Raw genomic sequence first — 15,141 nt, 5'->3', positions numbered from 1 at the left:
CCTGTCCCTAACATATACCCTTTGTAGCAAACACTATAATTTCTGCTCTACAAATTTACTGTCTGTATAAAAATAAAACAGAAAGAAAGAGCTTAACAGAACAACTCTGTTTTCATTACTATGTTTACACAACAGAAATTATTTTTAAAGCTTTGGGCATTCATAGCTGTGCTCATTTTCACTAGCCTACAGGAAGACAGGCAACAAAGATTTAGATAAGCCTAAGTAAAAGAAAGGTTCAACTAGGCAGGACCTGCTAACAGGGTCTGAAAACATAAAGACAGCTCCTTCTGGGTGCACCCAGTTACACTTCTTTTATAACGACCCGGCTAGTAAGAATCAGTTGGTCCCTCACCTCACTAACAGCCTCTGCAAAGATCTTCAAGGGGCTGTGTGACAAAGCCTGGCCCTGCATCCCATTTCCTTGGGCAGTTCACTCCTGTTCAATATTTCTGATGAATGAGAGACCCTAAAAAGCTATTCAGCATTCTAGAGAAATATTCACCAGAAGTAACTTTAAAAATGAAAATATAGGATCAAAAATATAAAATAAGGAATAAGAATTTAAGCTAAAATTACTGGGAAAAAAACTGACTCCTCTGAGAAAATGGATTTTCCTCTCACTTTTATTGAAAGCTATGTATCCCAGCTGAGCAGCACCCTCTCAATCAAGCTACTGGATCTTCACCAGTTCCAGAGGTTAGCCCAATATGATTTATCAGGAAAAAGTCTGCATAGTCATGCCACCTCTTTCCAAAGGCCTTCAGGTTACAATCTGTGGGCTTATCATGCCTGTTCACAAACGCTCGCTTTTTTTAGTTGGATTTTCTCCACTTCTACTCACTAACTTTTGTTCCATTTTATCACCATTACCCCAGTAGATTATACGATTTAAGGTCTCAGTATATTGCTTAGGTTCAATCCCCAATTCCCCAATTTATTAGCTTTGCACTCTTAAGCAAATTATTTCTCTGTGCCTTAGTTTCTTTACTAAGATAAATGGAGATAATATCAGTATCACCTCACCGAACTGTTTTATAAACTAAATGAGATAATGCATATAAACAGCAACCAGGGTAGCCAGAGTAAATGCTTAATAAAGATGGTTCTTATTACTGTCAGTTGTGGCTACAAATTAACTTTGAAATGCACAACAGTCTAAGAACTGAGAAATCACTTACAGAGAGATGCTAATGCAAAAGTGGTTTGAGAACACATTCAAGTTTCACTAGTGGTATTATAGTGTTATGTAAGACTTAAATGTTTAAAAGTCTGAACTGTTATCTTAGAAACAGGCAGCAAGACCAAATCTGTACTTTCACTGATAAGTTATTCTGGGCAAGGTTCAAAGTTCCACTATGCTCCATTTTCTAAGTTCTTACATCCAAAATTCTCAAGCACCAGAAAGAACTTGGAGTCACAATTACAATACTGAAAAAGGTCACTGTAGAGAACACCTTTCCAAGTGTTTGCTTCCAGGTATTTGTGTTTTCCCATAACATTGTTCATTCATTAGACGCTCTGTCATGAAAGCTCCACTTCTCTGACTTACCACAACTCTCCAATGTCCCCCTTGTAAAGCAGACTGACGATGATGTGGCTCCCCTCACTGAGAGCCATGCTAACCATGAGGTGGCTGTGCTTGTTCCCAGAATTGGTTCACACCAGTTGTACTTGTTATATTCATGTAACATATGATAATGTTAAATATCAATCAATGAAATATGACTGCAATGAGAGTGGCTTTGTTCTTATGAAAATAAAGAAGGAATGCTCTGGAAACACCCAATAGAAAGTTATCACTAAAAATAAATTTGTTGTAGATTATGTGTGGTCATAACCTGAAAGATTCTACACTCAAATTATTTTAGAAATGTCTTAAGTTTTGTCACTATTGACTTAAAAAAATATGGAAAGGATGAATTACAGGTGTGGCTTATAAAATAAAGTCACTTTGGTACTCTAACCAACGCCCCAGACTCAAAGCAAAAGTTTTGACGCTGCATAAAAATATGGCAATGAATGTACTTTTTACACATTTTATGTTGAGATAAGATGTTTAAAGTAAATTTTTAGAATGATTTTTCTATGATTTCCTGTTTCAACTGACTTTAAATTAACTAAATTGTCTCCAGATTCACTTATATCAGAGAGGATTCTACTACATTAAAATAGTTTATATCTAAATTTACACCATAATTTATTCTACTGATTTAAAACTATAAGCATTTTTTTCTCATGTTGAAGTTGCCCATAGTAAATTTTTAAAATAATTTTTATAAAAGAATGTTTAAACAAATTATACAGGAAATCAAGAGTGAAGAGGAAAGCTGAGCATTATCAAGATGTGTTCTGTTTTGCTGACTTCAAACACAAGCACCCATTTGGTTTCCTCTGATTGAGAAGCAGTTTGGCACTTACCTGGGAAGTTTTGGTAAATTGTACTAACTCTAGAAATTCCAAGAAAACATGACTAGAGAATATAAAGGCTGAAGCAAGTAGACATAATAGGGAAAAAAAGAGAGAAAAAACATAGTAGGAGATAACGTGTAATGTTTTTAGCACAAAATTAATCATCCACATACCTGTTTTTGATGTGGTAATATATTGCGAGAGCTACACTGTAAAATAAAATGCAGGGTTCAATGTTTCATAAGCATATCCAAAATGTTATATATTATCTGTCTAATCATAAAATATTTAAATTTAAGTAAAAGTCAAACAATCCATCTCAAAAGTCCCAATTAAAGCAGAATGCTGATCAAGAAATCTCTTTAAAAAAAAAAAAATCATTCTTCAAAGTAAATCAATCTTGTACTCATTTCCAGCAATTATTAAATCTTTTCCAGAAACACCAAAACCTCAAGAGGTATTTAGAAACAAATTCTCTTTCTACTTGAAATTTTTAGCTTTCTTCACTTGTAAAATATAGACACTATGTAAAAACAGGTAGTGCAAATCAAGCACCTTTAGAAATTTCCAACTTATTACCTCCCAGTTTAGAAAATTTTTGGTTTATTTATAACTACCAGAAAAAAGTGAGTATCACCCACAGTGGTTTGCTGTTCTTTTCTCTTACATCAGTAACCTCTTGGCAATCCACCTAACTTATTCATTCACTTGCTAAAATAGTAATATAAATCCTATTTGTAACACTACCTTAAAATTTTTATTTAACATTTTAAAAGATCTGAATTTAATTAAGACACTCCCTTCTCCCGAATATTTTTTTTCAAATAATGCTTTTCTGATTAAAAAGACGTTATATTCATATTGTAGAACTTCTGGGAAATATAGGAAGTGTAAAAAAAAAAAAAAAAAAAAAAGTAAACCCTTTGCCCAAAGAAGACTACTTGAGATATGCAGATATCTTTCTGTCTCTCAATTATATGTGTAAATAGGTTTACATCCTACTTTTGTCCTCATTAATATTTTTCTTACCATTAAAGTACGCTTTAAAAACAGGACTTTAAATGGCTGATTATATTCCATTTATATAGTTACAGAATAATTTATTAACTATCCCCCTACTATTGAACATTTAAGTTGGTTCTAATATTTCGTAATTATAATTAACACCATACTGATATTTTCAGAGACAAGTATTTGTGCAACCTATGACTATATTATTTCCATAAGAAAACATTCTGTAATGTGAATTACTCAATCTAAAGTCGTTAATAACTGAAGGCTCTCCACATAAACTGACAAGTATTTTTGCAGAAAAAAAAAATGTACCAGTGTATTTCCCCATCAGTGTCTGTTTTAACCTTACACTTGCTGACACTCACCTTGAATATTCTGAAAAAATGTTCTCCAACGTAAAGTGTACTTGTTTTCAATTTGGGTTTCTCTGATCACCTATGAAGTTGGTGGGGTTATTCATGTTAACTGGCCACTTTTTTTTTTAAATTTCCTTTTTTGTAAGCTGTCAAGATCATTCCACTACTTTTTGTTTTACTTTAAAGTTTATTGAGGAGACCAAAATTTATTTTTTAAGCTTCTAAGAATATCACTAACTGACTGCATCAGATTGTGTTCTGGGTACTTGGAGCACAGAAACTGCCATCCAGGCACGACACGGAGGTAGAGAGAGGGCTCAGTCCTAAACACAGCTGACTCAGCGTTGGATTCCAAATAGCTCAGTGGCTTACCTATGACTTCCTATGACAATAGACAAGAAATCTCTAGTCTTCCAAATGTCTCTCCAGACCTATTCCTTCAAAATGATTTTTGAAAAACATTATTCAGATAAATGTTAAAAGTCCTCATGAGCAAATGGCAATATATTCTCTTTCTCCTAACATATTCAAGAGCATCTAAGCTGATGAAGGAATTGTAACTTGGGTGAAAGGACTTCAGAATCAAATAATAATAATAATAATAATAATAATAATAATAATAGTAATAATACTGTTTTCAAGCATACATTAACAGCATACATTAACACTGATATGAAAAGCAGCAGATGTTATTGACTCTATTTCACAAATGAGAAAAATTCAGGTTCAGATACTGGATACCAGAATTTCTGACTAGTATAATGATTTTGTGCCCTTTAGTTCTAACACGTTGCCTCTAGGGAAAAGGATGAAATTATCATTTAATTTGTTTAACAGTCATACTGTGTGACTGCTTTCTAATCTAATGTCAGATTTAGATTGACGTTTCATATGATTGGGTTTGGTGCAGTGACTAGTTTAGTCACTTTTTTTTTTTTTAATTTTTTTTTTTTTCAACGTTTATTTATTTTTGGGACAGAGAGAGACAGAGCATGAACGGGGGAGGGGCAGAGAGAGAGGGAGACACAGAATCGGAAACAGGCTCCAGGCTCCGAGCCATCAGCCCAGAGCCTGACGCGGGGCTCGAACTCACGGACCGCAAGATCGTGACCTGGCTGAAGTCGGACGCCCAACCGACTGCGCCACCCAGGCGCCCCTAGTTTAGTCACTTTGATTGCTTGCAAAAGATAATGGTTCTTGCCTCTTCTGTGTGGAGTGTGACATAGGAAAAATATCCCCGGACTAAATCAGAATAAGCTGAGTGTAAAACCTGGATCCTTCATTTATTACAGTTCATTCATCTCTCAGAGCCTACATTTCCCCATCTATAAAATTAGGACAATTCAACCTACATCACAAAGATGTTATTATAACCAAATGAAATACACAAAAGGATTATTTCAAATACAAAAATCCAAAACAAAAGACATTATTATCATGGTTACTCCCCTATCAATAATTTCATCTCAAGCATCTCATAATTTGCTTCTGCAAACTGAGTTAAAATCTTCAGGGCCCCAAGGTCACTATCTTCCAAATCTCCTGAGCTGACTGCAAGACTGGACATTATCATGACCTTACGCCTCCATGAAAAATAGAGCCACACTGTAGGACAAATTCCACTTGAGGTTATATCCCCAAAATTAAGAAAACCAAGCTCAGAATTCACATACAGTACAGGTCCATAGGCCAGTTTAGTCAGTCATCTTGGAAGAAGTGATTGCTGGGGGCAAAGGGCAGTCAGTGGAAAACTGCATCAGTCCCACACTTTAGGCTTCAGAGACCTACTCAGTTCTGATACATACTCAGAAAATGGTGAGGTCTCACCAAAGATGGGCTAGACCCAAACCAGAAGTACGTTTGGATCAAAGGGTTTGCTCAACTGCTTTTGCCACATAGCTTGGAATAAAGAAATACTATTTTCTTGACCAAGAAAGCAAAACAGATTTGTGACTGTTGGCCCTGTACTTGTAGGAGCCTAGAGCTAATACAGCAAAGCATGTGACAAGCCTAAAACCTTTGAAGACCAAGAGGTGGTGGGTTCTGCCAGGGCTGAGGAGCTCCCACCTGCTCCCCACCCTTTCCTTTAATCACCATACCTATGCCCCTCGTAGGGGATTCTGGCTGGGGGGCGGGAGGGGAGACAGAGGTCAGCTGCAGAGGTGTGTGTGTCGGAGGGGGCGGGGGGGGGGGATGGCTAGCAAACTCTAAATTCAATACCACAGCTGTTGGCATTTAGGGGAAAGATGGGAAAATTCAAATTGTCAAAACAGAAATCGTGCCTATGAAAAGAATGAGCACAGAATGCTCCCACTTTTACATTTCAACTTTCCATTCAGAACAGCACTCACCCCTCCATGCACTCCTCAACTAGAATTTGTAAATACATGTGTTCATTTTGGCAGCCCACAACTTGAAGAAGGGGTTTCTCTTAAAACTTAGGTTAGAAATCGATGTTTAGAATTCAAAGGATTTTCTCAAAGAAACAAGGTCATACTTGGTTTTCAAGAAGGAAGTTCAGCCCAAAGATACTCACCGTGTCCATAATGAAGCTCAACTGTATTAATGGTTTTGGTATTTTTAATGTCTGGGGGGAAGGGACCAAGAAGAGGCCTTGGATTTAGGTAAAGCAGAAAAAGCAGAAAAGGGAAAATAGGGGTTTCATTTTGATAGGTGCAGGATAAGTTTAAGGCACAATTTTAGAACAGGAGGGCATTCAGATTTAGCTTCTTTCTACCCTGCTTTTTGACTCTTCTCTCCCTTCCGAGTATCCCTTTCTCCTTACACCTTCAAAGACCCTGGCTGGAGCTCACCCAGGCCTGCTAACACCCTGAAATATTTTTTTACTTTTTACTTCCTTGATTATAACCCAGCCAAGAGTGAGATGGAGGCATTTACAGGGAAGATTCTGATCGTCCTACTTCAGTTAGGGACCACCCTGCTCTGAGGTCCAAAATACAAACTGTTGTTTTTTTTTAATTTTTTTTTTAACGTTTATTTATTTTTGAGACAGAGAGAGACAGGGCATGAACAGGGGAGGGGCAGAGAGAGAGGGAGACACAGAATCCGAAACAGGCTCCAGGCTCTGAGCTGTCAGCACAGAGCCCGATGCAGGGCTCGAACTCACGGACCATGAGATCATGACCTGAGCCGAAGTCGGACGCTTAACCGACTGAGCCACCCAGGCGCCCCCAAAATACAAACTTTGAAAAAAAGGGGGGGGCACTTTTTAAAATAAATGAACTACTGACTGAAGAACTTTCACATTTAGCTAGTGCAAAGGAAATGTCATTTGGATCAGGGAAGTCATAGTATTCACACTGAATGTTTTGTTTCAACAGTCCACTATTTAACTGGGCCAGCTTTTCAGCTCTTTTTCCTCCATTTATTAGTCTATAATTTAGAAGTTTCAAGGAACTTTGGTGGGGGGACAGGAGAGGAACTGTCTACTTACATCAGGAGTTCTCAACCTTGGCTGCCTACTACAATCTCCTAGGGAGGGTATTAAAAATCCAGATACCAGAACTGTATGGCGAGACATTAAACTGCTGATGTCAACATGTTTTTCAGCTCCCAGGTGACTCCAGGATGTAACCAGGGGTTGGAACCACTGATTTGCACTGCAGCACATTTGTAACTTGGGTGACACTGACATATCAAAGTGCTACCCAGTTTTCCCACTAGGCTCCTAACTGTCTATGTCACAACCAGTGGCAATTTTAAGTTACCCAAGGGTGAAGTGTTGAGCAACTGAGTCGGATCCATTTGTAAATTCCAAGAGCTCTTGTTGGCCCTGAAAGTAAAGGTGCCCTCTGCTCCACTTGGCCTCCCTTCCTGTCGAAGAGGATCCCAGGATTAAAGAGAAGTTAGCAGCTTCTGTTCTGGGCTCTCTGGAACTTGTGCAGATGCCGAGAGCCACATGGTATACAGATCTTCAGGGCTTTCCACTCCTCTCCACAACCACTAGTGATTTACTCCAGAAAATACTTCCAAGAGATACTGTACTTCCTATGTCCTGGCAGTAAGCCGTGGCACAAGTGGCTTAGTGAAGGCCACACACTGTGGAGCTCTGACATGCATACCTCTTCCCAGCTACAATCATGGACTGTGAGTTTATGCCCACTTGTCATTTATCAGGCCCTTAAAAGCCAAGGTAATAAGGGAAGAAGCTACATTTCTACTTAGATCTTAGAAAACATGCAACCTTTCAGGAGAGAAGGCAGCTTGCCTTGAAGTGGTTCTATCTTCCACCTCTCCCTCCCAGCTGGAGTGGATGCTGTCCACAGAAGACTGCTACAGTCAACACTGCCTGACTGAGGCTGTGATTTATTGTCACACATTGATCACACTCAGAATAGGGTTTCTAAGTCTGAAAATGTAAGCCACTGAAATAATACTTCTTATTTAGGAATTAAAACACATCATACACTAAACTGGACTGTTGTTAAATGTGTAATTTCTGAAGCACATATAGAAATAAAATATCCCAGGTTTTTGGCAGTTGAACTGATGACCACAGACCTCAGCACATCAGGTTTTCTGTGACCTCTGTCAAAGGTCTTGATTATCACAATGCTAATGGAAACATAAAAGAAAAAAGTGTTCCTTTCCTCTTATCTTCCATTTTAAAATTAGGAAACTGAACCCCAAAAGGGAAAGGATTTTATCCAAAGACTCCCCTTCCTCCCTTAAACCCCACTTTAAAACAAGGCTACAAAGAGAAGGGTTTTACTAAACCCTCCCTGTTGGTGAGAGACTCAATATCAGAACTCAGATCTCTCGACTCTGGGCAAATACACTTTCACTATCAGGCCTGCTTTCTACTGTAGCCTCAAGTCTTAAAGGGGACCACAGAAGCCCTGCTTTATTTCAAAGGTAAAATATTAGCAAAGTTACTCCAGGATGGCTTTAATAAAAAGTGGGAAGGTAGGAGGTATACACAGAAATCAAATACATGCTTTCACCTATATTTGAAATAATTTTTAAATTTGCTCTTTTATGTAAATGGTAATGTGCACAAATATTTTGAACACCCCACGTTTTAACTACCCAAGTTACTTTTTATTTTTTTATTTATTTTTTTTTTTTTAAATTTTTTTTTTTCAACGTTTATTTATTTTGGGGACAGAGAGAGACAGAGCATGAACGGGGGAGGGGCAGAGAGAGAGGGAGACACAGAATCGGAAACAGGCTCCAGGCTCTGAGCCATCAGCCCAGAGCCCGACGCGGGGCTCGAACTCACGGACCGCGAGATCGTGACCTGGCTGAAGTCGGACGCTTAACCGACTGCGCCACCCAGGCGCCCCACCCAAGTTACTTTTTAAACAGATTTCCTCAATAGTCAATGGCTTTCTCCAGCCCAATCTTACCACTCTCAGACCCCACAACCAACCAGTTAGCTATCAGGTTAAGTAGAAAAAGCATTCAGTTAAGCAAAACTGTGTATACCCACCATTTAATTGTATACTTGAGGTTTGGTTGACTGACTGTGCTATCATCTAGGAAAATAGTGGAGCAGGAGCTGTATTTCCTCGCTATTTGTCCTGGAGGATGCTAGAAAACAATGGCAACAAAGAAGGAAAATTAAATGGAGCTCAAAATTCTTCCAAGAAACATCATCACCTTAAACTTGATAGCAGACCACAGAAAAAAAAAAATGTCTTAGCAAGAAACATTAATACTACCAGCAAGAACAGTACAAAAATACTTTCTTCCTACAATGAAACTCCTTGTTCTTCCACATGTAAAAGTCACCAAAAGCACTGTTAGCCGCCTTCAGTGGGAGTACAGTATTCTCTTGCAATCAAGCATCAAAGAGTGTGTTACAGAGTCCATAAAAATCACCTGCCCTGGCTGTGTAAAAAAAGAAACACACTAATCTTTACATCAGTGAAAGCCTCCAATTAAGGCAACATCCCAGTTTTATGCATCAAGATCAAGGCAAGAGACAATTGTACCCATTTTCTCTATTCTTGAGGTACAGCTGATTTGGAGGCCATGGAAAATGCAACCAATGTAAATTTAGATCTTCTGGTTAATCTGCTTGAATATCAGGAAATGAAGTTATAAAGAATAAAGTATTCTTTTTTTAGGGGCAAAAGATATTTTAAAGGGGACGGTTTCTGATACTTTGGAAAATACAACCAATTGATGACCTTCAGGTGGTTCCTATTCAGTCTTATGACTGATTCTTTCACAAATGTATAAAATATGAGCTCTTCGAAGAACTTCAGAACTGAGAACTACTTCTGAAAGGTATTAGTAAAGAAAACAGAACTTAAATCATATACTGATATCTAATTGAATACTAGGTAGATTTTTGGCAATATGATTAGTAGACATTACTCCAGATAATTCTTGTTCAAAAGCAAGTAAGGGAAACAAAAAATCAAATCACCCAAACAAGTTCCCATTTGCCTGGTGCTACGTTGACAGTCCAAGTGGCATTTCCAGCAACCAATACAAATAATCCCTCAGGGATAATAAAATTGTCTGCCTCAACTGCCAAACTGCAACAAAGTCCTCAGTGACCACACTTTACAAGGAAGCCTTAAAGGTAATCAGAAACCAAATGCTCTATTCCACACTTTAAAATTTACTTCTTACTTAATAAGGTTTTCTTTGCAATAAAATTATGAAAATATGCAATAGCCTAAGAAATACAAAAACGATGATATAAATAGAATCTCCCCTCTAAACTATAAATGGTAATCGTCACTATTTGAAGTATCCAGTTCCCTCAATCACAGCTAGAGGGCACCGCACTACTGAAACATTATAAGCCTCCCTAGCACTGGTTTTATACAAATAGCATGTGGGTCAGAAGGAAATAACCAAAGTCAGGAAACTCAGTTCTTGGGCTTTCCTTCTTAAGTTCACACTGTTCTGTGCCTGTGTAAGGAAAGGGCACAAAGAAAACTTGCGAAGATCAAGTTACAATTAGAATGTCAATTTTAAAATGGCATTTTCACATCCAACAAGTTAATCACAACATTCTCATTAAGACAATCGAAAGGCACTAAAAATTCTTTTTCTCTTCTTAAGCTCTTACAGCAATCATATTTAAGTCACACAAGACACACTAAAAACTCAGAACGTAATATAGCTATTTACGGTCTTGTGAAATTTTCCTCATGGGTGCAAAATCTACCACAAACAGATACTATGTTTAACACCAAAATTCAGTAATTAATTGATGTATTAATGAATTTTCAGAGATAACAGGGTAATTTTAGGTATAATTCCAAACATGAAGCAAAAGGACAATAACTCACTTATTTTTTGAGTAGTTTCAACTATTCCCTCTGACATAAATTTCACAAGATTAAAATGTGAGGGGAATTGCATGAGCATCAGAGTCAATGAGAGGAGATGAGAGATGCACTCAGGTGAACACAATCTCCCTCATAGTCTAAGAAACCCCTTTCCACGAGCCCACAGGCAAGCACACCCCAGGGCACACACAGTCCCTAACAGTCAGGGTTAACTCGAGACCAGCACTACAGAGCACAGCCTCCTAGCACTCAGGGTTGGTGTGCCAAAGTCCTCAATTTGCCAGGGGAACATCAACCAAGCGTTCAAACTACATCACAATTTCCAAATTGAAAATAAATCCTAGGTATTAAGTTATAAAGATTTTTAGTTGCAGGGTGCCTCATCACTCTAAAATATCATTTGGGTGTTAAGTCACTTGTTGAATGTCAGGACTACAAGATTCAGAAAATGCAAACTTCTCTGGATCTGAAATTCACATCACTAAAAAGCTGAAATAATTAGAAGCCTGTAGAAGAAAAGCTCTTGACTCTGGGGTTGCTTTCCTGCTTTGGTTTCTGTTTTGAACTGTTCTGTGTAGCAGAGGGAAGAGACCAGCCCGGGCACCAGCACCTTCTGACATGCAGCACCACTACTGTGTGTGTCCTGCAACACAGACAGTTTGACCTCTGCAATGCCTCTGAAGCATCGAAGACCCACGGACATTCACAGAAAACTGTGTTCTAATTTGTTAAATATTTTTCATAAGCACAGAGCGCAGTCTTAGTATTACATAACATAATATAAAGTTAACATTAATTTATTTGTCCCATGATTCTAAAAAGTCAGTATGCTTGTAGACGTGTATGTTTGGCACATATAAACTCTTCCCCTTAGGTTCTAGTCCTGCCTCATAAATCCTACGGCCATGGTGCACCAGAGAGCAGCAGGTGAAAGGACAGGTAGGTGCTAGGGTCACAACCCCAGGTGTGACCCTGACATGGCCATACTAACTCTGTGAGCCAGGCAAGTTGCTTAGCCTCCCTCTCTGTGCCTCCTTGTCCCTGTCTGTAAAACAGAGATGAAGATAACAGACGCTACCTTACAGGTCATTATGAGGAGTAGATGAGTTAGTATTTGTAAAGTGCTTAGAGCAGGGCCAGCACATAGTACTCGTTAAATAAAAAGTACATTAAACATGTCAAAGAAAGCGATAGGAATGCTTTTTATGCTAATGTCTGTTAACATATTAGAATACTAGAAGTATATAGAAGAAAATGACAAAGACAGTGTTTTACTGGAGAAGGAAGGGCATAGCATTATAGTTAGCTGCCTTAGAAAGACAGTACCAAGAATGACAGCTGTCTTGGTGAGAGATCAGATATTGTAATGCCAACCATAAACTGCTTGGAAGGGGAGCAGAGAACAGTCCAATTAGCAAGAAGCCGATTATGGATTTTAAGGAAATAAGTTTTAAACTACTGTTCAAAGTATTTTGAGAAATAAAAGTTACTGTCTTTGAAATAGTGTGTATTTTACAAATTAAGTACTAAATATGCAGAATAAAAGTTTAGAATGGAAAGAAGAACATCTAGTCCACCTATTCACACCATGCCCACAGTATAAAATAACCTATTACTTCTACCAAGATCCACTAACACACAATTGCTGGACTGTATATTTAAGAGGATTTTATTGAAGAGTTATCATTTGTGCCAAATAATGAGACTATCCTTTTCTGTAACTCCAATCAGATGTCTGTCAGATACAAAGATATATACACACACGTGCACGTGCACACACACACAATCTAAGTGCAGGACAAAGAGAAATGGGGTCCAGAGATAAGACCTCCACTGGACCCTCCACAACGACCAGAAATTCTTCTCCCAACTATGTCAACCCCCCCTCACCACCTTCTCAGATCCTCTGTCTGCTGCCTCACCCTGAGCTCCTGTCTGCAGGCAGCATACATCTCAGAAAACTGAGAGGCCATCAGGCAAACACCCACTCACCTTACTGCTTCTTCTTCCCTGGAAAATGAACCTATAGTACCGCCTCACTCACCTCCAGTGAAAGACCTAACACCCTCCAGGCTGGGGCTAGTGAATGACTCAGCTTCTTCAAATTTTCTAAAAGTTGGCTCACACTCCGCACACAATACCCATTCACAAACAGCTCCAAGCTCTACCACAAAGAGTACTTTCCATCCCTAGCTCCCTCCTAGCCTCCTTTTATCCTTCTGGCTACTCAGTCCCCTTTTGTGGACTCAGCTTCTCTCAATTCAGTGGAAGGTGACTGTCTTTTAGCCTCCCTGTGTTCTTTCCCCCCAAGGGGTTCCTGCTCTATTCCTGTTAGTTCAACTTCCTCCTGCTCTCCTTTGAGCCCCAAATCTCTCCTCTCTGGCCCAGCCTCTCTCCTGAGCTTTCCACATAAATGTTCCTCGTAGGCACCTCAAATGGCAAATTAATCTCTTCTTCCATTCAATTATGATGACTTAAAACCAGAAATCTACAAAATATTCAGGAATATTTTGTCTTTCCTTTGGTCTCCTTGCAAAAAGTACTATTGATTCTACTTCCAAACTATATTTCAAAAGAATTTTCCTCTACATCTTTCCAGCCACTAACCAGCGTATGAATGGCTTCCATTATTTCTCACCTTTATTACTGCGAAAACCATCCTGCCTCTAGGTTCATTTCTCTCCAAACCAGTATTCCTCTGATGCTACTGTGATCTTTTTACAAAGCAAATCAGATCATGTCACCTCCTTGCTTAAATGATTCAGAGGTTCTCCACTGCAGGAAGAGGACATTTATCATCTCTTCATCTTCCCAGGTCACCACTCACTTCTTCCTTGCATGTACACTACACTTAGGCATAATTAAATGATGACAGTAACAACAACTTTTATTTAATGGCCATGAAATAAAAGCCAACAGTATTCTGGATACTTTACATGTATTCATTTACAGCTCACAAACCCCTAGCAAGACAGGCAGAATTCTCATTTTACAGATAAATCAAAGGAGGTCAGAGAAATTAAGTCATGTTTCCAAGGTCAAATCTAAGATACCAGAATTCAAAGCCACATTTAGAGCCACATCTGACTCCAAAGTCCATGCGTTCCTACCAAGAGCAGAAAGGAGAGTGCCATTTATTAACAACTTGGCAAACAGGAGCTCATGGCAAGGGCTCATGGCACTGGACAGTGAAATAATAACATGTTCAGGACATACTGTGGTGTAGCAGTGGTTGGCAGAAAGGGGCCAAAGTCCTGGCTCTCCTGCAGTCCTGCTAGGAATTAGCTTGATGTGGATGAGACACTCCAGGACAGGTGAAGCAAGATTGTTGTTGGAGTTTGAAAGCCTAGAGTTCAGGATGTAGCTCTGCCACTGATTGGCTGTGTAAACTTGGGCAAGTTGGTTACGTAGGATGATGACTCGCTGGGGACAGTCCTAGTTTGCCCTTGTTGTCCCCGAGTAACCAATAAAAGCACCCCCTTTCACATTCAGTAGAGTCCCAGTTTGGACAGTAAGTTATAAGGTCACCATATGCTTCAATGTCTTCATCTGTGAAATACGGGGAGCAGAACCCACCCCTCATTGTGGTACTGTGAGGGCTCTACCAGGACAATATGTGGAATGCTTATTAGCACATGGACATGCTCAATGAATATTATGAAGTCACTTAATAACACTTCCTTAATCTCTGTGTTTTAACTTCCCATTTTCAGTGGTTGGACAAAACTGACCTTCTTAGGGTTTTGTTAAGGGTCAAAAAAAAATAAAGCATTAAAAAATATGAGGTAGTATTAGCAGGGGAAAAAAGTTGGAAAAGTTTGGGAAAAAAATGATATAAAAATGAAAGTTCCCTCATTTTTTTTTTTTTAATCCTAAGGAGAGCAAACCATGACCTTGATTGAGAAGCTTAGATTCTCAAAGCACAGAGAAATGAAATTTGCACCATTATTCCTTTATTAAGAATTAACTGAAGGCCTAATGTGTGCAAACATGTGTAGGAAGAGCACAGGAGCACTGGACAAAGAGACAGGTGGCCACTGCCACTACCTGCCACCACCTGAACACTCACGGTGTGCAGATAGTCT

The 15,141-nt window shown here is 38.8% G+C and overlaps 1 protein-coding gene across 2 annotated transcripts in view; it reads right to left on the bottom strand.

The window, feature by feature from the left end:
• Window positions 1-15,141, bottom strand: part of CCNY (cyclin Y) — a 233,661-nt gene that overhangs the window by 34,577 nt on the left and 183,943 nt on the right. For both annotated transcript variants that reach the window (XM_030321264.1, XM_030321263.1), the window contains exons 4-5: window positions 9,235-9,335; window positions 2,586-2,621 (exon numbers count right to left, since the gene is read on the bottom strand). In XM_030321264.1, the coding sequence (XP_030177124.1) occupies window positions 2,586-2,621; window positions 9,235-9,335 (137 nt within the window). The remainder of the gene's footprint in view (window positions 1-2,585; window positions 2,622-9,234; window positions 9,336-15,141) is intronic.

The sequence above is a fragment of the Lynx canadensis genome, chromosome B4, assembly GCF_007474595.2.
Source record: "Lynx canadensis isolate LIC74 chromosome B4, mLynCan4.pri.v2, whole genome shotgun sequence".
Taxonomy (NCBI): domain Eukaryota; kingdom Metazoa; phylum Chordata; class Mammalia; order Carnivora; family Felidae; genus Lynx; species Lynx canadensis.
The sequence above is the reverse complement of the archived record's forward strand: the minus strand, read 5'-3'. Positions and strand labels throughout refer to the sequence as shown.